The sequence below is a fragment of the Labrus bergylta genome, chromosome 12 (genome assembly GCF_963930695.1).
Source record: "Labrus bergylta chromosome 12, fLabBer1.1, whole genome shotgun sequence".
NCBI classification, from domain to species: Eukaryota; Metazoa; Chordata; class Actinopteri; order Labriformes; family Labridae; genus Labrus; species Labrus bergylta.
The window spans coordinates 9,904,659-9,927,823 of record NC_089206.1 but is presented as its reverse complement, the minus strand read 5'-3'; the positions used below and the strand labels follow the sequence as shown (position 1 = coordinate 9,927,823).

The 23,165-nt window shown below is 39.6% G+C and overlaps 1 protein-coding gene across 3 annotated transcripts; it reads right to left on the bottom strand.

Moving 5' to 3' along the window:
- Positions 1-600: 600 nt before the first annotated feature.
- Positions 601-21,265, bottom strand: cacnb3a (calcium channel, voltage-dependent, beta 3a). Of its 3 annotated transcripts, none has more exons than XM_020640838.3 (14): positions 20,894-21,259; positions 19,954-20,046; positions 10,460-10,579; positions 9,821-9,943; positions 9,600-9,715; positions 9,434-9,513; positions 9,315-9,334; positions 8,836-8,913; positions 7,980-8,038; positions 7,789-7,889; positions 7,547-7,698; positions 7,361-7,456; positions 6,263-6,433; positions 601-3,970 (listed from the first exon to the last, which is right to left on the bottom strand). In XM_020640838.3, exons 1-14 carry the CDS (start codon positions 20,972-20,974, stop codon positions 3,542-3,544), a joined length of 1,719 nt encoding a protein of 572 aa, XP_020496494.1. In that variant the 5' UTR covers positions 20,975-21,259; the 3' UTR covers positions 601-3,541. The 3 variants fall into 3 exon arrangements, with proteins under 3 accessions (XP_020496494.1, XP_065817167.1, XP_020496496.1); XM_020640840.3 differs by lacking the exon at positions 601-3,970 and adding an exon at positions 3,983-6,041 and having other exon boundaries at positions 20,894-21,265; XM_065961095.1 differs by lacking the exons at positions 19,954-20,046; positions 20,894-21,259 and adding an exon at positions 12,663-12,785.
- Positions 21,266-23,165: the final 1,900 nt, after the last annotated feature.

The following is a 23,165-nucleotide window of genomic DNA, read 5'->3' as shown; positions in this document are numbered from 1 at the left end:
ATTTATTAACAATATTCAGGATGATGCTGCAATTCCTAGGATGGTTAAGAGATTACCCTCCCTGCTCTGTTTCTAGATGGCTCGTACACACTAACCTAATATGCAAGAGGAGTCTTATGTCACTGTTCAGAAACCGTTTATCCTCCGCTGGATGGGACACTTGGGGGTGGGGGGGGGGTGGGGGGATTACGAGTATGCCCACTTCTTCAGGCTCCACTACACCACTAATACAGTACTTTGAAAATGATGCAAAAATGAAGCGATAAATTAAAGAAGGATACTAACAGTAGACATGGATACATGAAATACTGTGCTGTGTAATTCTACTTTATTACCTGCCAATTGTAATCAATATGTATTGTTGAACAAGTCGTGATCAGTCACAGACGTAATATTGAACCTGCTGCTTTAAGAGTTTTGTCTACTTGGCTGAAGCTGAAGACGATCACTGCAGAAAGGTGTTGAAGTAATGAGTTAATCTTAGATCCTAAATGAACAGTTAGAGGTTAAACAAAGAATTTCAAATTCATCCATACCTGGCAAATTTAGAGGCACCAAAAGTTGTTTGAGATGTTTAACACAAAAAAAGGAGCCACACAATTAAAAGTACATAAAATGTCATGTTTATTTTGTTTGAGTCATATTTTACTTAGCATTGTAAATCTATTTTCAAAAGGAAAGCATTCTATACAGCATCAGGCAGGAAATGTCACTTTTTACACATTTGCTGTCTCTTGATAAATAGAGGGAAGAGGCGTGTTGGGTCACGCTAGCACGCTGTGGTAGTCTGGTGGATACACGGCTATATTTAGTGCAGTTATTGCATTACAAAGCAACCATCCCAAAAAAAAGTAGTGCAATTTTTTTTTATTTATTCTCTACTCACACAAAAGAGGAAGTCCAGATGGTCTAAGGCGTTTAAAGTTTTTCAATGTTAGGCTTAGTATTGCATACAGAATAAGACTGAGGAAACTAAATTATAACCCTTGTAGAAATTGTGCTTCAAAAATTGAAAAACCTTAACTGTTTTATCAGTTGCTAAATTGGTCCGCTTTGAAAAACATACTCTGCCAAAATAGAATGAAAATAGCTAATTGGTAAACTAACACATGCAGGGCTTTACTAATTCACTCATTCCCCTTTTTTTTAACCAATAATAAAAAAAAAAAAAAAACAGAGGCCTGATCTGGGACCCGGTAAGTTTTCTTTTTAGCCAGTGACTTTTAAAAGTGCATCAACGAGTGTCAAAACCAATATTGTGGAAAAAAAAGTGTCCCCACTATAAATGGATAAATCAAATGATTTTTAGTCAGAGGGTTGTTAGTGGCGTGAGGAGTGAGTAGCCCCAAAGACAAGACCATCACTACAAGACAACGAGGAGAATCAGAATCAATGCATTACTAAAATACTTAACGTTCAAAAGAAACAATCAGAATTTCATGCAACACTTGCATAGATTTTTTTCTTTTGTTTTTTTTTAATCAATCATGCTGATTTTTTTTCTCTTCAAAATATACAGAACACTAGATAAGGAGATACCTGTGAGACATGGAAGAAGTAAACTCCTAAAAAACAAAAAACAAAAGGGGTTTTCGATACTTCATTGGCATCGCCTCCAAACTCAAATAATCGGCTCACTGATGAATAATGACGCAGGAACAGAATGAATGAATCATGTCAACCGGTGCTACGAGTCCTTTTTAGGAGCACTACACATTTGTTTTGTGGAGCGCAAAGAGTGTGTACACCTGAGGATCTGCCTTGATAATCATCTGTAAACCCGCAGTACACCAACGTAAATGTGATGTTTGTCAAAGACGCACAAAGGAGGGTGAGAGAAGTTACTGTGGATGCTACAATCAATAACGTGCTACAATCGAATTACAGGGCGATCGGCTGGGCTGGAGACACCCGGTGATGCTTGAAGGTGCAAAAGGCATGCAAGCTTACATTCTCTGAAGCCTGGATCTGAAGAGGAGCTGCAGCTGTGCAGCATGTGCTTGATAAATGTGGAAATGATTTCATGTAAACAAGCAGTTTGGCAAATCATTCATCCTCGAAAAGATAACATTCCCTTCCTTAGTTGTTTTTTACATTCTCGGTTGGCCGTTCTTAAAAAAAAAAAAAAAGATTTCAGAGGTGATTGTGCAACAGCCAAGGCAAGGGGTGCCCAGAATGCACTGTACTGTTCTTATAGGCGACACTGATGCTGTACTGCAGTTTCATACTAACATATAGAGCCCGATCAATATTGGATTTTATTGGTGGATACCAATATTTATTTCAATGGGGGGAAAAAAACCCATTTCTGACATAGCAGTCAGTATAGAGAATTGTTTTTAGCTTGGAATGTATGACCTTTTCTATAAAGACTTTGCAGCAATATGACAATGCAAAGAAATGCAGAAGGAACTAAATACTATATTTAACAACACAAACTATTGCATCTGATTGCATCCATCATTGGCTAGATGATGTATCCAAAAAAGCTCAAACCCAGTTTTCTAAATCCCATGTTCTGAAAAAATGCATCAATATCAGAAAACATCTATATATGTGGTAGATCGCTATCTGCCAACAATATGGGCCATGTGATATATCGATCGGGCTCTACTTGTGACCATTCAGAGATTCAGTCCAACCCTGTGTGTCTGTGTGTCTGTGTGTGTGTGTGTGTGTGTGTGTGTGTGTGTGTGTGTGTGTGTGTGTGTGTGTGTGTGTGTGTGTGTGTGTGTGTGTGTGTGTGTGTGTGTGTGTGTGTGTGTGTGTGTGTGTGTGTGTGTGTGTGTGTGTGTGTGTGTGTGTGTGTGTGTGTGTGTGTGTGTGTGTGTGTGTGTGTCTGTGTGTCTGTGTGTGTGTGTGTGTGTGTGTGTCTCCCACATGCCATTTGCCGTCTTCACAGGACATACTGACTGATAGATGGTAAACATATTCTCTGGAACAACAAAGTCTATATCAACAAAATCAAACAAATATAGTAGCAATGAAACAAAACCAGGTGCCCATTCAGTATATATCTACATTGTAATCAAATGCATCACTATTTCCCATACATGGATTCAACAGTAGACATTCCTACGTAAGTTTATCCGTAAAGATCATTCAGTTCCTGTTCTGACATTAATGTGCAAATAGTCTTAAAATAATTATACTCATACATGCAATAGTAAAGATAGTTAAAAGTCTTTTAAGGAATTTTAAGGCCAGTATATGAGACATCCTACGATAGAGGAACCTTAGGCAAAGCAGTTTGAGTTTGCTTACAGCTGGTAGCCCTGTTGACTTTATCTGAATGACTCGACCCTGGAGAGGTCGAGACATCCCCTTTGTTTAAATTATCTACGAGTTGAGAAGATTGTGACTGCAATGCTTTAAATAAAGATGTCGTATTTGGTTTGTGTCTGATTAAAGTTAAGAGCAGATTTAAGGACAACTTTTTAAAATCTCATCACTGGGAGCATACGACATCAGGCGGGTGGGGGGGGGGGGGAAGGGGGATCTCATTGTGGTCTGAAGGCCGATGGAGGAGGGCTCGTCTTCCTCAGTAGGTGTCTCGAGGCCAGGGGCGGCTCCGCTGGCGGTTGTTCCTCTGGTTGTGACCTTGCTGAGCTTCACGTTGGAGCAGCCTGTCCTGTGACTCGTGCCCGTTAGCACTGTGGGCGCTGCCTGTGTGCCCACGGTGAGGGGGGTACATGTCCCTGTATGTGCGACCATGGACAGGGGAGGCATACTCATCCTCCTCCTCCTCCTCTTCTTCTTCTTCTTCTTCTTCCTCCTCATCTTCCTCCTCGCCCCCCCTTTGGCACGGGCTCCCCCTCCGGCCGCGAGACAGGGAGTCGCTGGCCTCGTCAGACGGCATGAGACTGTCCTGCTCCAGGGGGGAGTGGGCCTCCTCGCCTGCCTCCTCCTCCTCCTCGTTACGCTGCAAGCCCACCCCCTCACGAGGCTGCGGCTGGTTCTTGTTCTGGTTCTTGAGCATGTGATTAATTACAAAGGAAGAAAAGAAATGGTCAAAAGAACACTGAAATCCAGGAAAAGATCGCAAAGTAGCGTCAGACTGTTAACTGCTAATCTAACAGCACAGACAGTTTTCATAAGACAGTAAACACACAGGGATAACGAAATAAATGCAAACACTCAACAAGAAGGACTTTGAAGGAAATGTTGTGTAAAACAACGATTGTCAGTATGTTGGTTGAACTGTCATGCCTGCAAAGAGATCTGATCCTAAAGGGGTTTTAGAGTAAAACGTGGGAATAAATCTACTGAAGAGAAAGTAGAAAATAACAGCCTTCAGCAGATCAGATAAAAAAGAAAAAAAGAGGGCATATTGCAGATTTTTTTCAGAAGAATAAGACGCAGTTCTGGGTTATTTAAAAAATGAACTTTGATCATCTTAATCTAGAAGGGCTGGCTGTGACGGCAACAAACACTGCAGCAAAACAGCACTGATGAAGCCAATTTGGGAGCATAGAAATCATTGATCAAAACATGGATCATTAAAAACAAGTGCTGATTTTGAAAGTCTGATTTATAAACAAATACTGTTTTTTGTAACTGTGCTTATTAATGCTATATTGATGTTTTTAAGCATAACCATTAAAAATATGCTTTTTGTGAATAAATGCATTGAAATACAAATTAGGTGCCTCTAGTCGATGATGAGATATTGTGAAGTTACTGATATGAACAAGCTAAATACTTCCATTGGAACGCCTAATATGCTAATATTACCTAAATACTCTTCTTTTTCTGAAGGAAAATTTTGGTATATATGAGCCTTCAGTATATAGGACAGTGGAGAGAGACAGCAGATGTAGGAAGAGGATAGTGGGGGGATGACATGCTGCATATGTTAGGGGCCAGACTTGCACCAGGGATGACTGCGAGGACATTAGCCTCTACACATGGGGCCAACAGTCTTACTGCAAGGCTAAACCAGCTAGTAACTCGTTGGAATGAAAAGTCATCCAGTAATTGTTGAGCAATATACCAACAGAACAAAATTGAACTTTATGGTAGAGCCAGCGTAGAATACCTCCAAAGTCAATAGAATTAATTATTTGTAGGTGTGCTGGTTTAGTTCAGTTTGAAGAGCAGGCGCCTGAAGTACAGGCTACATTACTCGTCACTCTGGTCCTGGTCGGTCTCCCAACTCTGACGCTGTTTGGTGCCTGTCATCCCCCCACTCTCCCTCCCCGCATTTATTGTAACCTTACAGCCCTCCTATTCCAATAAAAGCCAAAGCCCCTTCGACCACAAAAAGACCTGAAATGACATTGTGCAGTTTATAGGGAGTCGACAACGTTGGTATTCATGCAGCAGTGTTTGCGCTAACACAATTCAAAGTCCTTTTTGGTAATGTGTTGACACTGTTAGTGTGTTTAGAGATTAATACTACAGAACTCAACAGAACAAATGTCAGTGACATAGTTGAACGGATGGTCAGGTGGTTATTCTGGGACATGAAATGCATTTGTACGGATGTTATGGGTTTTAGATGATGGTTGTGTGGATAATGATGGATCTATTATTAAAGCATTGATTGATCATATGCCTTTTATTCGGGTGGTAATCCAAGCTAATGTGTGCCGCTGTGAGAGGAAACACCATTCACAAAGCATGCGAGAAAAAGAATGAATTGGAAAAACAGATGGTCAGATTCGACATTTCATTCAAATTTTAAATAAAAAAAAAGGAAACTTAAAACAGGACATACTCAGTTATGGTATGAAACTGAAGCCGCTTTGCAAATTTTCTCCCTGAAAGTTTGTGGAGCAGTGATTCACCTGAGACCATCAACTTAAGGAAAGGAGGCAGGATGCAATGTAAGAAAAAGATATTTTCTCAGGTGAGCTCTGAATGAATAAAGTGCTCTTCATTCATTGTCTCAGCCGTTGTGTCGTATTCAGGTGTAGGGAGGTGTGTCAGAGGGGATTGTTCAGGTCGAGAGTGCATTAAACAGTTATATTTTTGTATAAACCCTACTACTCACCCAGTTTTGTAAGCGCTCATTCAATTAATTCCTGTGTTTCAGAAAACTGCAAAAATGTTAAGCATGGATGAGTGAGAGGACAGACAAGACAACTGGAAACAAACAAAAACAAAGGAGTGAGAATCGGAGATGGGAAGAGCTGGTAAAGACAGTGACAACATACAACATGTTCAGAGCAGGGTTCCTACTTAAGAGTCACGTAACACTGTTTAAACAATATGTTCATGCTCTCTTGCTCTTTGTTTATACAGATGCAGACAGACTCACCTGTAGGCTAGAGATGGCAGAAGGTGGGGTCATCAAACTCTGCTCCAATAAGGGGTTAAGAGGGGTGTTTCCTGGGAGGTGAGTGGCTCTCCAGTAGACCTCCATGTATTCAGCCAAATGCTCACATGCATCCTCAAGCTGGTTTTCATCCAAAATGACATCAAACATATCCTGCAGGGGAGCAAAAAGAAAACATTTGCATGATGAATACGTCATTACGTCGTTTTACCTACAGCGCTGAAAAAATGAAATCTTTGTAATGTTGTACAACTGGCAAGCAGTTAAATCCCTTATCATGGGAAAGTCTCTACACCGCAGTATTTGTTCTATATTTGTGTGTAAAAAGTCACAATATCTAAGACTGTGTAACCAGCTACCTCTCCACTGGCTTCACCTGTACACTCGACTGTGAGGATGTGCAACAGCTCATTGTTTCAGTTTTGTGGCGTTTCTACTTTTTTTGTGCTTCCCATAAACCAGGGGCAGAACATTAGAACCACTTTTTAAATGTTCCATGATAAACCCCAGAACAACACCACCGCCAAATTTGACTTGAAAAATAAACGTAAAGTACAGTTAGTCTCATGCCTTTCTGACCGTGTCATTACAAACTGGATACTTGCATAGCATTCATGGCAGAGTTGATCAAAATGTACAGTTTAACCTTATTAAGGCACCAGTGACTACCCTAATCCTCCAAACGGGATGGCCCGGGTTTGAATCCGAACTGTGGCTCCTTTCCTGTTCACTACTCTCTCTCTCTCCCTGATGACTCTATCAACGGTCCTATCTCTAAAATAAAGGCATAAAAGCCCCAAAAATAAACCTTAAAAGAAAAATCTTCTTAAGATATTACAAAAACGTTACATTTTGTCAATTTGGTGTTAAGAAAGTTCAGAAGACAAACCTATAAGGGCAAAGTTTTTCCGAAATACAATCGAGAAGCACCTCTTTCATGCCCATAGAAGGGCATGAGACTGTGGGGCCATGTGCATTCACCTACCCCCCCCCCCCCCCCCCCCATTATGGCTTCTTACTGTAAGGATAAATTATGAACAACAAAGCACAAGACAAAATGAGTCCGCTTCCTCCACTTACAGGGGGGCACTGAGAGAGTTTGTCTGCAGCCATCATCTGCACGTTCAGGTGCTTGCTCTGAGACTTCCCCCTGGATTTGACGAGCCTCTGGAGCACCTGACAGGAGAGGGCAGATAGAGGTGAAGGTCAAGGAAGATGAAGCAGCGTAAATGTGATGTCTGTGAGAGATGAGACCTCCTGCTGTACCTTTGGTGAGGAAACTTTGACATAGACAATGATGGGGGCGAGGGAGGTTTTGGCTAGCTGTGCGGGATGGTTGATGGTGTCTGCGTCCAGAATCACCAGCTGCAGGGTTTTGGCGAGCTCAAATATCCTTTCAATCTCACTCTGAACCTCCGCTGCAAACAGAAGACACATTCTAACTAAAGGCATTGCTTGCGTACACCAAAATATTTCTGTATTTTTCGTGCAGACACTGGCTTGGTCACCTAAGCTGGAGCGGGTGTTGGATCTCTCCATTATGGGTCTCTTGTTGAGGACAGATCTCTTGGCTAAAGACAGGTCAGCAGTTACTCGTGTGATTGAGATCCTGCAGGGAAGGAAATTGTGCCATGAAGCTTTTCGGTCAGCTTTAGGACTTTCTCTCACCAACAACACATCATTTGTCCATGTTACTTACCTCCCCTCAAATCTGTGTTTCAGGAAGTCAAATAGAGCTTTCTGCATCATATCTGTCACCTAGACGGGCGATGAGAGGGAATGAAAGTCAGGATACAAAAAAAATAGGCAGGGACAGCTTCTTCTTCCGCACATCAACACAAAAAATGCACACAAAAAAAAGTCTTCAAGCCGTAATGCCACTTTATGAAAACAACAACTTGAGTTAAAAGTAGTCCTTAAAATAAAGCCGATACAGCCAAATTATTTTTAGAAAAAACACAACTTGAGAACTGAACTAAGTAACTTCGTGAAAAAGAGGAAAAGAGAAGTTAAAGTGAACTCCACACAGCAAGTGAAATCTTGAGTTTTCTACCAAAATTGACTCAAGAAAGAGCAATCAACATGCTGTTTTCAAACTTCCATAAGTTTAATCATCAACTAAAAAATGCGATGCGTTGCATTTCAGGGTTAGAGGACTAAATAGGAACCAGTGCAATCATATTCTTTTATAAAAGTATGATTTTTGTTTTTTATTCTATATAAATAAAGTCTTAATAGATAGCACAGTGAAGAGGCACATTACATTTCGAGTGAAGAGAGTGGACATGCAACAGTGGTGGGTTGAACCCAAGACCACCCCAGCACTGTCATATTCTTAAATATTTTTGTTCATAACTTTATTGAATTATCTCAAAGTACTCGCATAAGCAGACTGCTCAGACATATGCTCAGTGACAACATACTTTAACAAAAAAATGCATTCTGATTCAAAGATCTAAATAAGGCTGTGCAGCAATAGTTTAAAAAAAAGAAAAGGAGTACGGTGGGAGGCAGACATTCTCCTTCTCCTGGAGGTGAAACTAAGAGAGGCTGACCTCATAACCCTTCAGCGATGGTCCCACGAGAACCACTGGTCTCATAGAGGGCACCACGTCATAGGGAGGAACATGTTCCTGGAGAGGAAGAGAGAGAGAGAGCAGGAGTGAGACATTTTAGGGGTTGGGTTTGTTTGTTCTGAAAAGAGATGGCTAGCGTTTTCTGCAGACTACAGCTAAATAAAATAGAGGAATTTTTTAACACACATAAAATCACAATAAAAACACTTAGGACTGTATTTAACAGTTACTTTTAGAAATGTAGTCACTCCTGCTATAATAACATTGGTAGCTGCTGTAACTATCAGTAACTAGCCCCAAATGCAAAACCCACAACCCCACAGCATCCAGGAGCAGTTTTTCAATGCATTTTGTAATTATATTTTGAATTATCCTGCAGAGACACAGATAATGTCCCTGATCATTTACAGTATTTTGAGCACATGCTGTGTCATCATAGTACAGAAAAAGACCCCTACCTGTTTTTGCTTCTGTTTGGCTTGTGAGAATAAGGAAATTACAATCAAGGATAGAAAACAGAAGCAGAAGGCAAAGTATTTGTTCCAGGATAAATAGGATGAATATTTGAAGTACTTACATTCACCTGCAGATGGCGGTGTGGTCCTCCAGTTTCCAGTCACCATATCTCCTAAACTAGAGGAGTTACCCCCTGTTTTCCTGCAACAACAAAAAACCTATAAATAGATCATCAAACTTATATTATTTAAACCGATCCTCTGAGGAGCTCCATTCTGTTAACTGACCTTTGTTTCTGCTCCTGTTTGAGTCTCATGGCCTCCAGTCTTAGCGGGCTGGGGATGAATGTGATGTCTGCTCCCTCTTTCACTAACCGACCGATCCACCAGTCATTATTATACTTCTGTTAGGTTTAGAGCAACAACCGATCCATGTCACGTACTGTACATCGTTCTAGTTTCAAAGTAAATAGTAAGGTCGTCATGATTATGATGAGAAGATAACTCACTTCTTTGATGTGCAGGAAGTCTTTGGCATCGAAGTTGACTGCAGCTCCTTGGACGGGACAGTCCTCATCCAGAGCTCCACAGTAACTCACATTGGTCTTTACTGCAAACGCTACAGGTTTGGACTACGAGAACAATACATGAAACAATAAGTACTAACTAATAGAAGTTCAAGTACAAGGACAGGCAAACAACTTTTCAGTAATGGAAACTGTATTTCAAAAGGTAGAAGATTGTATGAACCATAGTTCTGGGCAGGATTCATGATTTATTTATGCCCTTTGTCTTGTTCAAGAGCTTGAACTGGGTGATATTTTACAAACATGTTTTACTTGTGTCACCATTTAAGTGGTCAGTGTGTCTAAATAGCTTATGTGTGCACGGCTTGCAGAGGCTAAGGAACAAGCTGTTGTGTTCACTGTCTCTTGTTGACATAAACATAAAGCAGGAGAAGATCAAAAAGTGCTGTGCATGTGGTATGCTTTGGAGTTTGAAAACAAATCTAGTTAAATCACATTAGCTTTCTTTCAACTGCAGGAGGGTCTGATGATGGGTGAACGGAAAAGGAACACACATGGCTCCCACACTTTGTAATGCTGTGTTAAAAGGTAAAACAATCAGTTGGTAGCAGAGTGCTGTACCTTAGCTCTGTCGAGCTGCAGCTGTGCCTGGCGCTCGGCTTCACGCCGATACGCCTCGCGGTCCTCCTCTGCTGACAGGTCTGAATCCGACGGTCTACTGGTGTACGAATCAGCCGACCCCTAACCGAACAGAGTCAGAGGCAGACACGGTATTAGAATGGATCATTTCATAACCTAATGCACATTATCATCATATTGTCGAGTCAAACATTTGGAGATGTGTTACACTGAGTTTGGATATGCAGATCTGCTGTTTCTGCATATACTCCTGCTTTCATCTATCTTTCTGTGTGTGCAGGTGTGCATGCAAATACGTGTACTGTATTCATGAACACATTCGTATGTGAGCCTGTGTGGATCTACAACACAATGCTCCGCTCTCCCACACCAGCCATCCTCTGGTAGACCAAATATAGCACAAAGGAGGCAACTGCTTCCTCTTCTCTCCTGCTTGGCCCCAATCCATTCCATCATCCCCCACAGTGCAGCACATATACATCCTTTATTCCCCTGTTTATTCTCCAAGGACATCTCCTCATTAGCAAAATATATGCTGGCTATCATTTTTCATTGTAGGCGCTTTAAGAATGTATTTCAGGGACGGGGAGCACATAATGCTAAAAGCCAACGATAAAGCTAACAAAGAGTTGTTTTACATACAGTTAAATGGTGAAACTTTCTTGATAAGGGCTGCTGCAGGCTTTTAATCAGACGTGGTCTTTTTCCAGAACATCTTTCATGTCAGTGTAAAGTGGAGTTTTACTAGAAGTTTTTCAAAATGATAGGCAACGCAAAATTGTCATTTTTTTCTGAAGCAATTATTGGAGCGTTTAGCTCGTTTCAGCTCCCTACAGTACTATACTTATATAATGGGTTTACTACCATACTACCAGGAATATATTGTTTAACAACACAACAGATGATAAACATGTTACGATGATAAAAATTATTTGTTATTTCTTAAAAAATAACAGTGACAGTAACCCTTGAAGCAGAGTTATCAAGAGAAAAACATGAACAGAAGAAGTGTTCTGGATGCACATTGGGTACTGTATGTGAGTATGTGTGTGTGTGTGTGTGTGTGAGCTCTCCTATATTTGGTATCTATGTGTTTTCTGTGCAGGAATTCAGTCTTCAATCTGTCAGTAAAGACGACCGTTGCAGCAAAAACACAAAAACTTGACAGAGGTGTAGGACGTGAGACAGCAAAAGAAAATGAACAAATGAAAATAGTGACAAATTAAGCAGACAATAAAATCCTTAGATTATTCTAACTAACATCCATATATTCATTTAAGTAAAACAGTGAAATACTTAGAGGTTAAACAATGTTTTTGCACACAAAGCAAGCAGCAAAAAAAACAACACATAATAATACAGTTTCGTGTTTGGTTTTCCTCTCCTCCAGAGTGCAGGGACTTAGTCGTGGTCATCCATCTTGCCAACATATACAAACAAATCCTCTGGAGGACCAATTAGCAGCACAACAAAAAGAAATTCAGGCTCAAAATACAAAAAAAAAATGAAAAATTGCCCAGACACAAAAAAACAACCGCCACCTTTGCTATCCCTGCACTTCAGAATACAAACAGAGAATCCAAGGTAAAATGTCATCTACAGTACCGCTTTACGTCCCAGGGAACAGGCAAGCGAACACCTCTCCCTCGTTTATTTTAGTTGTGTGTGTGTGTGTGTGTGTGTGTGTGTGTGTGTGTGTGTGTGTGTGTGTGTGTGTGTTTGTGTCTATGTTAGATAACTAGATCTGATTTCTAGCACTCACAAGCTCTGCAAGGCAACACTGCACCAGCACCAGAGCAGCACCGAGAGAGAGAAAGGAGGGTGAGGAAGAACGGGATAGATATAGAGAGAGACAGAGGATGAGGTGGGGGAGTTAAATATCGTTGACAAGATATACTGAGAAGAAAAGGATGTTTACGATGACAGAGAGTGACTGAGGAATGGTTGCAGAGATGGAAGGTATAAACGATTTATACGACAAGATAAAGTGATGCTATCTCGAGGGTAAAATGAGATTAGAACATAACAAAATGCGTTGAAGGAGTGGAGTGAGACCTAGATATCTATCCTCGATCGCAGATAGAGGAAAAGAAGGGGGAAACAGAGCAGGAGAGGTGGGGGGTGGGGGGCATGACCACTAGAGACGGAGACACAGATAGAGACAGTCAGAGAAAGAGAAGCATACCTGGCTGATAAGGAGGACTGCGCTAGAGCCTGATAAAGACATGAATAGGAATTTTTCTCACTGTAACGGCTTCCCTGTCTTCACTGGGAACGCAGTCAAACACGCACAGACATAGAAGTGGTTTAAATATGGTGGTGGGCGCAGGGGAAAGGCGTTATGTCAGAGAGCTGCTTAATGATGTTAGAACACCAGACCGGCTGGGATTGCTGGGTAATGTTTGGACATGAGGCTTTGGACCTTTGCTGCACTCACTCTGTCCTGAACCCCTGTCAAATATCCGCCACAAAATACTGTTACTGTGCACAAAATAGTGTTACTTCCAATGTAACTGAAGATAAAGACTTTAGGTGACAGTACGCTGCATTGCAGTGACTAACGTTTCCAGTACACCTTACTGTCTCGACAAAGGATGTCTGTTTTTGTGTTGCTTTTATTTATTTACTTATTTTGTTTAACCTTTAATTTATCCAGGAATATTCCCATTAATGTATCGAGTCCTGGTCAAGACAGAAGCACAAAAAAGTTCCATAAAACACAACAACAGACCATATCAAATATAAATTACATCATTCAACAAATTAGCAACGTTCATCAGTAAAACACGTGCATACACTTCAACCGAGTCTGTGTGGAGAAGTTCACAGACTACAGCAGGCTGTAGCACAACGTTACTATCGTTAAGTTACTGACTCTTAAATGCAGACATGCTGATAGTAAATGGAGAAAAGTTGAACCAACCTAAACTGCGAGTATCTGCTTCAAATTGACTCAGGATTCTGTTCTGCCGTGGATTGTGCCAACCTGAGGGATCTTTTTATCTGTAAGTTAATTGTGTTTTTTGTTGTTGGCTGAAGCGGTGTAACCTCAATACTGGGCTTTTCCAACAGAGCCATACTGTACAGGCTCTGGTCTCAAAAAGCAACAAATATAAATGGCAAAACACCATACATATAAATGTAAAAGCCGTGTTTGATCATGCAACACTCTGATTGATTGAATTTGCTTTAGAGGTTTTTGTAACAAAAGGAATAAGCCAAATCTGCTTTTGATTTTCTCTGTTGTAATTACACCTGCGTTTATAGATGTTTTTGACAACACAACAAGCTGTACGCCCGATAACAAAACACACATTATTGCCATCTTAAATAGTTAATATGGTGAACATTTCAGAAAGCAAGATGATCAAATTCACTTTTATTTCAGCTCTGTTTTAGTCTTCACCATCTCCACAGAAAACTATTAGTAATTATATCTGCTAAATACCCCAAGGTTTGAACTAGCTGGTTGTACTGTATGCTGAGCACACGATGTACAATGGGCTTGTAGCAAGTGGACGAAACACTTAATTTAGCTGCAGAGTTGGTTGAAAATTCTCTATGGATTAATGTCTGATCATCTTGAGGGACTCCTTTACATTACATTTCAGACAAATGTATATCGAGAGATATGTCTATTATAGCCCATTTAAGATAATAATATTATCTGACACATATTATGTAAGTTGGTATCCATTATATATCTTGCCCTTTTCATAAAAAACTTTAGTTTTATGTAGCTTTTATTGTATCTTAAAGCGGTTCTAACCTCCACATAGCTGGTAAATCGCAGCTTAAATTGCCAAATAAGTGCTTTAAGCTAACTGCATGAATGCTAGTATGGCTAATACGCTCACACTTACAATGCTAAGACAAACAATTGTTTTGCATATATAATATTTACTATGTTCGCAATCATTGTAAAGTATGTTAGCATTACTTACACATGCTTATTAGCCCAAAAAAACAAGTACGCAACTGAGGCTGATGGAAAAGTTCGTTGTGTAAGCTGCTGCAGGTATGACATGTTTTTGTTAGGCCATCTGGAAGTCTGCATCAACCCTTGTTCCCTCAAAATAACCAACAATGAGATCTGTCCATGGCTTTTTCAGTATTTTTAGAAAAATAATGTCTGTGTCAAACAAGTTAATCGTAATAGCATGTTTATTTAGCTAGCCATTCTTCCCAAGCCAACAACACTTTTATGATCATTTTACAATTCCAACAAAATCCCATCGCCAGAAGTGAAAAGTTAAGTTAAGGAACCAGACTCTCTGAGGTCGCACGACTTTAGCATCACCACTAGAAAGCTTCAAACCTGCTGTGTTGGATGTGATGACACAGACGAACAACCTATGTGGTCTAATTTAGCCACTTGCACTGCCCATTTTGAGATATGCTTAAGTTTCAATTTCAAGTATGGGGCATTTACCGATATACTTTATGCCTTTGAACAACCTCAGACCTTCTTCCAGGCATCCCACCAAACAACGCCAATGAAAAAACCCCATTGGATTAAAGACGAGGGGACTGAAGTGCAAAAACCAATGGCTTGACCTGATGACGGCACTGAATTACTTTTGTGAAGAATTGAACTGAATTGGTGATTACTGAATCACCAATGTTACCTCATGTCATCTTCTGGGGATTAAGAATGTCTTCAAACATTTTACAAGTTGTTGTAGAATTCAGTAGGACAAAGCACCCTTCCAGCCATCCCAACACTAACAAGGCCAAAAACAATAGGCACCTGGAGAGCAGGAAAATGTGATTCAAATGTCTAGTGCACTACTTAAAAATGGTTGGTAGAAAGGTTAAGTTGCATTGTCTGTAACAAATGGTACAAAAACTAGAAACACTCCATGATCCTTTGAAACTATATCAAATAAAATGCAGGGACTGTTAATCCTAAAATCTTATTTCTCCATCTTTATTTTCAGGAAGTAGATTCTGCACAATAGCAGAATGTATTATTCAGGATGCTGAAACACCTTTCCCTCCGAGCAAAACATAAAGAAAACTGCAAGCTCCAGCGGTTTGGAAATCCAGGAGCCAAATATCCAATTTCAAAAAGTGTTCGATTAACTGTGCAGTCATAATTCAACGTCAGCAAGTTACACACATGCACAGAGCTAGCTGATACACAACGCAATAAATCACTGTGTGGTTACATCAATATCAAAGTCAACATCAGGCATACTGTATGTTCAATTGATCAATCACAAAGCATTGCGAGGACCCGTGAAGAGTGCACATGAGATGACGGTAATCAAAAAGTAAAGAATGAGGGGAAACAGGAGCATTTGCTGACAACAGGAGGTGAGGTGAAAGAGGAAGACAAAGGAACATAGAGACAGGAGCGGCAACAATGCCACAGAAATGCTACAAAGAGATGTGTGGGTAGACACGGAGCAGAAGAAGAAGAAGAAGAAGAAGCTTGACTGTGTTGGGAGTCATTTGTACTTACTCAGTTAATGTTGTGATGCTGTTGCTGACGGTCCCTCCCTCTTAGTTTACTACATGCTGTAAAATGCAGACACACTGCACTGTGTCCCATCCCCTAACCAGGGACAAACCTGTACTGGAGCAGACACCGTTAACACCTTCTTTTCTATTCTTACCCCACCTCACCCCATCCCACTACACACACAACAGTCAACGCAGCTTTTGCGTCACTTGATCAAAAAACCTATATAGATTTAAATCACTTTGCTATCAATTTAAGATCAATTCAACATACACAGGTGGAGAGGGAACAATGAAGAAACTGCTGTTATTATTACATACACAGCTGCAGATCTCCACTCCAGTTTCCAAGCCTCCTGCCCTACATATAACACATATATCCACACTTATGGCAGCATGCTGCTTATTGTATCCTGCTGCAGAAATGAGTCATACTCTACTGCTCCTCCATAGACACCCCACCCCATCACAGACAAAAAACTATCTGCTTGGTGTGTGAAATTCACTCCTTCTGCATAAAACACTTTATCATATCACCTATGGAGCTGATGCCGGGTTGTGTGTGCAGACAGAGAGATGGTAATGAATGAAAAGAAACTAAAGGTGCTGCTTGTGCGAACAATGAACCCACACATCACATCGCCCGAGGCCTTCAAAATGAGCATCATGAATATTTTAAGCCGTGCAATATTCTCGAAGAATCTGGAAATTGTCATTAAGCCCCCTGATCAGGATAAGTAATGTCCCCCTCCAGTAAAAGATGTCTGCTCAGCCTTTTTTTTCCCTCCTCTTCTCACCAACGTCTCTCCATTACAGTTATTCTTCTCCACAGTCGCCCACACCAACGATGCCTTGCATTAAACAGAGGTCTTAATGTATAAATCTCATGCTTGAAATAAAGCTGAACTTGAAAGAGGATCCTGCCTCCAGTCGTTTTAAGCTCATGATTAGATTTTAAAGTGGATTTGTATTGTAATGAACTGTTTCATCAGGTGTCTTTTAAGTTATATTTTCATTAAATGCTTCAACCATTAGTTTAGCAAAGAACTAAAGAACAAAGATGTCAGTATTTTCTGGATGATGGTTTTCAGATGTTTGCCTCACATAGGGGAGTAAATTGATTTTTTTTGACTATTTGTCTAGTGTCTAATTGTTTATTGTTTTGTTGCTTACATTTTTTTTTTATTACATTGTGGGACCTCATAAAGAGAAAAGAACAAAAAATGGACTTAAACCGTTTCTGCACAATGATGTCAAAAAGACAGTGTGTTCCCTTCACACCAGTGGTGTAGTGCAGGGTATACGCAGGTATATGGAGTATACCCACTCATTTTTCAGTCTCCATTGGGTATACCCACTTCTAAATCCCCTGTGATTCACACCATTGATTGATTGACAATATTAAGTTGTATGCTTTTCCTAGGACGGTAAAGGACGGTCTAATTGGCTGGAAAACACTTACTAAATATGCAAGAGCAGTCGTATATGTCACAAAGGCTGTTTATCCTCTGCGGGATGGGACCCTTAAAAAAACATTTGGGGTAAAAAAGCAAGAGTATACCCACTTCTTCAGGCACCACTACACATCTGCTTCACACCAGTTTTGAAGGTTGAATTCAACAGACATGGCATTTTTGGTTTTTATATACGGGAGGAGCTTTTCTTGGATGAACTTTGATATTGAACATTTCAAACATAAAAACAAAGACATAGCGCTCAAATAATGAAGAATTTCATGATTGATTAATCAGCTGATTTTTAGTCATTTGGGTTTGTATTTTTTACAAAAAGGAGTGAATTCATACATACATTTGGAGCTGAAACAATTAGTTTACATATTTTATTGCTCAAAAACAATATGTCAGCAACAATTTTCATGATTTTTTTTAAAATGGAAGTTATTCTAAATCTGAAATTCAATTTCATTCTTATCATATAACTTTATTATTCCATATGGAACTTTAGTCGTGTAAAAAGCATCAGTGTGACACAGCTAGCATGAATGACAGCACAGCACAAAAACAAACAACACACACGTATGTATCACATATACACATCCACAGTGCAATCAAAGAGTCCCATCCTTCCTTTCTTAGGCTCCAGCTTCTGTCAGTGATTTTCTGTTGAATTTAATTTAATTTGTAGCAGAATATTGTTTTTTTACCGATTGCTGGTCAGAAAAAAAAAGATGAATAAGAAGCTGTGAATAAGCCCTGTGTTCGGTAACCAATACTGTTAGTGAGAATGATGCAGCTTTTTATATAAGTCTGTTCTTGTCATTAAGCCCTTGTTCAATGTCATTCCCCACTCTCTCTCTCTCCCTCTCTCCCTGACTCTATCCACTATCCTGTCTAAAATAAAGGCATAAAGGCTGATCCCCTGAATGGAGAAGCAGCGGTTAAAACAAAGCTACTATACACAATGAAATATTAACGCTTCATGACCTTTTTCTGTGTGAAAGTCTGCGAAAATTATACAAAAAAATATATTTTAAAATACTGAAATGTGTTCCTTTTTGTACATTTCAACATGGCACTACTTAAAAGCTGCCTTCTTTTCACTAACAGTTACACCACACACAAGGAATGTGTATTAATGGAAACCGTTTTTGTGTGTGCCTTAAAATCTAATTAAGAAATAGTTTTGAAAAAAAAAAAAAAAAAAAAGTTTTTATTCGGCCCCTTGCTGTTCCTGTGAAATGTGAACAAAACTCCGAAAAATGAAAAACAAAACAAACAAAAAAAATACTCCAACAGCCCGGGCCATCAGAAACGAACCATACCGAAAAAACCGTGACCAAAAAACTGAAGTACGTATCGAACTGTGAGTTTACTGTACTGTTGCATCCCTAAAATAAAAAATAGATACACACATTTATTGTGATGATCCATCAATTGCAGATATCAAACACTTGTGGAAAAGATATTTATTGACGACTAGATGGTCACTCAACTGGAACGTAACTGGGCAAGCCACTGCTTGACACTCTGGAGAGTAATAATGCTTGTTGTAATCCATATAGCGCCCTCTGCTGGTGAAAGAGTACTGTGTAATCCAATGATACTCAAATGCTTTTTGACTGGTGAATAAATCTAGTAATATTTGCACATATCTGCCATAAAATTAGCCGGTACCGATAGTCACTGGTTACTTTTATTATCTAAATCACCTCTCCTTGCTGTATTAAGACTTCAGAAGCACTGCAGTCAAGCGGTTAGGTATGAGTTGTAGGCAGGTAAAACCTCTTCACTCCCCAAAACCTCATTGGTATCAGAGAATCAAGTTCTCCCCTCTGCTGGGCTCTTAGTGACACTACAACCAGCTCTGCAGCACACTGACACCCAAATCAAATTAATCTCAAGAAACAAGTATTTTAAGGTGTTTTGGTTATTACACAATCAAATCAGCTGATCCAGATGATTCACACACAGCCACGCAGGGAGAGCGTGTGGGGAATCTTGATACTCAGAATTCTCCTTCTCTCTCTGCTTGTTCAGTTAGAGATCGTCTTAAGTAACACCAAATCTCCATCTGCATCTACTGCACGTGCTCGACCTGAAAACATTAATTAAAAAATCTGGGCTCTGTTGGGATTTTGATGTAACACACTGCCACTTTCAAGACTTTGCTGCTCTCTGCTGGGCAAAACAACAACTGAGAGAAAAAAGAAACAGCCAAGTGGATGAAGATGCAGGGCAGAAATATTCATGTGTTTGATGAAACTCACAGAACTACTAATGTCATTTTGGAACTAGTTCGAACGATTCATTACAACGGTAGCATATAATGCTTGGAAAAACAATACAGGTGTCGCACAAATTCCAACAAAACAATCCAGAAACTGCTGTTGTATCCTTACAGCTTTATTCAGCCTTCAGCCGAATAACATGGCCTACATGATCTCTGTGATAATGAGCCCTATGATTCTGATAGCCAAAGAAAGATTCAACATAAAATGCATGCATGAATAAGGAGAGAGACGCCAACAAATAGTTCAAATTGTTTCTTACCTGCCGCTTGATGAAGCTGGATGTTGTGTCAGACGATGTGCTGCCATCTGAGCGTTTGAAGCGGCTCTTGCGTTTAGGCAACTTCCTGGGCAGCTGGGATGAAAGAGAACAGCAGCAGGTAACGATGATATCATAAAATAAGATTTGATAAGATTATATAAGATAAGACAGACAGAATACACACAGCTTGTACTAAACTTGTAATTTTGACAAAATATAGGCATACATCTGAGGAAAACTGGTGAAAAAGAGCTGCTTTGTTCAAAGCAATAACTATAACCAGCTGTCGCTTTGCCAATATCACAAATATAACATGATGGAATGAATCTATCTGCACATACTGGTTGGTGTAAATCAGGAAACACATTTACTCAGGCCACTTTAAACACAGTCGATTAATAGGAAAGCTTGGATGTTGCAGTGTGTGTGTGTGTGTGTGTGTGTGTGTGTGTGTGTGTGTGTGTGTGTGTGCCCAGACAGGCCCAGTAGATTCAGGCTACAGGTGAGTCAGAGTCATGGCCAGTCTGTAGCCTACGTTTCATTACACCTACAAATTTCAGCACACATGTCCAGATTATGTCCCATTATTCTCCTGCATTTTGTAAATAAAACAGGAAATGCGTTTTGAATACAAGATAAAACAAACAGAATCCATAAGATGCGTGTTCTTAAACAGCAACATGTAGGGGAAACCTGTTTGTGGTAGGAGGCATATTAAGCATGTTTATGATGATTTTTCAACGATCAAGCCTTTATCTGTAGTTTCAATGAAGGCAGAGGTACAAAAAAAAGATTCAAGCTGTACGCAAAAACGCGACGCCTCAATTTCCAAACACAAGAAGCCGTAACAAGACATTAGCAAATCGATTTTCTTCACCGTTCTTCACTCATATTGACATGATAACATCTAATGCTGTGAATAAAAGGTGTGTGGATTTACCTGGAAATAGTGCGACTGAGAGCCTGTTTCCACAGCAGAGAGTGGGTCTACGGGCGATTTGGACATTTTGACTTGCACCATCTATTGAGAGCGCAGGGAGGCGGGATGCACACAGACATGGGTTACTGGAGGAAACAAGGGACACAAAATACATCGAGCTATATGCAGTAAAAGACAGCGGGGGCAGCGGCATGCGGGAGCGACAATATAATGGGGGAGAAAACGCGTTTGTTAACACGTAAGCTCAGCTGATAGTGAGTCTAAGTTTGGCTCCTTGATAAGAAAACAAATGTTACATCGAGGGGAAATTGTAAGGTAAAGCGAGCAGGAAAAATACGGGAGCTAAATTAAACCGTAAGGACCGGAGCGTCATCGTTCAGGTCCATACTAACTGAATGTCTCTGCCGGGGGTGTCAGGGTTGTCTTAGCTGGCTTAAAAATCAATTAATACTCTAATACACGTACATAGTTGAACTTTTCTTTCATTAAGAGGAGTGTTGCTTCAAAGAAACAGTAGCCTATATTTCATCTTGTTATTCAATAATGTCTGATTTTACAGTAACAGTAACCACGGGCAACAAAATGTGAGCATGTTCAGAGTGGAGCTCTGAATTCGGTTCATGACCGGGGGTGATTATTCCAAAAATGTTACAATTAACACAATTAAAACTTTTCAAATTCAATTTACACGAGTAGAAAAGTTTACTGTACTAAATACCCAATATTGAGTTTTTTTTTTTTTCTCGTTTTAACTTGTTGAGTATTTCAGTTAATCTTGATTCTACTCCACCACGTCAGAGGCAACTTGTGGGTCCATCTACTATTTAATTCACAGCTTTAATTTTTTGTAAGCTATTAGCCTACTTAAAAGATTCAACATATGAATACCCTATATTTCCAGATTATAGCAGCTCAAACATGACCTGCAGCAATATTAGATATCAATCCAGCAGTTTTGCTTACCCAATAATTATTTACCTATTTACTCAAACAATATGCTAATGAGTCTTATTTTGGAATGTGTACAGTCGGCCTATTTTTAATTTAGGTTACATTTATGTCAATGCTTATATACTTCTGTAGACAGGTATGGTTTTCAATGCAACACTTTTACTTAACAGAGTATTTCGTAGCCTATACATTTTCAAATAATATATGAGTACTTTTAGGTATTAATTTGATTTTGTTAACTCTGTTTTTTTTTAAGTAAAGGTATGGTTACCCTTGGAAAACAATAACTCTAAGAAACACAGTAAAAAAGGGTTATGTCTTCATAGTAGAGGTACATTGTTGAGACCTTTTGAAAACAATTGAACACAAAAGCCCCGTTTCCACCAAGCAGTTCAGTTCGGCACTTGAAAATGTCCCTGTAGCTCAAAGTTGTGCTGGTTTTAACTATTTATTTGACTATAATGGATCCTGTGGTTTGTAGCCGATGTAAATAATAACTGTTTTCATCTGGAAGCGAGTCAAGTTGTCAATATGGAGAAGTGAAAATACCTATTATTTAGTTGAGTAACAATTTAAAGTTAATGTAAACACAAAGGTGAAGTGCAAAATTAATCAAAGCTTTTAGCTCTCATTCTTGTGTCATTCTTAAAGACACTTCATGGCAGACATGTTTAGTGTGAACTGGACTGTTGGTGAGATTTTTAATGTATAAAATACGTACATGAGTCCTACATTGGCGAAGGAGCTCATAAAGGACAACTTTACCCAGAAATAAAACTTTTAAAACATGTATTTGTTTTAAAGTCCATATGTCTAGATAGATAAAAGCAACAAAAAGATAACTAATTAAAATAAAGAGCACATGTTTGTCAAAATATTACTTGTGCACAGTAGTCAGAATTATCAGGCAAAATTTGAATGTTTAGGAATAAATACTTAAAAAAGAACACAAAACCTTTACAAAATAAAATACATTTTTATATTAGCAAGAAAGTGTAAAAAAATTGAAGCAGCTATTTTGTGAGGTAGTTTAATAAGTTCTCCAGCTAGTTTTTGTAGCACTCTCTTGTATGTTTTGGCCAATGTAACGAACCCGTTTCCTGAAGCAGCAGCAGTTACGGTAGCTGCTTTCGGGAAGGGGATACTGCGAGTATAGTCCTGAAAGGTAACGCACCTACGCAGCACCTTACTGCTAACAGAAAGTTTTAAGCTAACGTCAGCTTTCTGTTTACGAAAACGATATCTAGATCAGGGATGGGCAACTTTGGTCACAGCAAGGGGCCACATTCATTTAATTCTCACTGCCAGGGGGCCAAATTGT

What these genes read in the sequence shown, in the direction of transcription:
- cacnb3a (XM_020640838.3), bottom strand. Translation starts at nt 20,974, where the DNA reads ATGGTGCAAGTCAAAATGTCCAAATCGCCCGTAGACCCACTCTCTGCT. An exon ending in AAACAGGAGCAGAAACAAAG is followed by an intron (nt 9,514 to 9,599) that starts GTCAGTTAACAG and finishes TTGTTGTTGCAG; the next exon opens with GAAAACAGGGGGTAACTCCT. An exon ending in CATCGCTGAAGGGTTATGAG is followed by an intron (nt 8,039 to 8,835) that starts GTCAGCCTCTCT and finishes TCGCCCGTCTAG; the next exon opens with GTGACAGATATGATGCAGAA.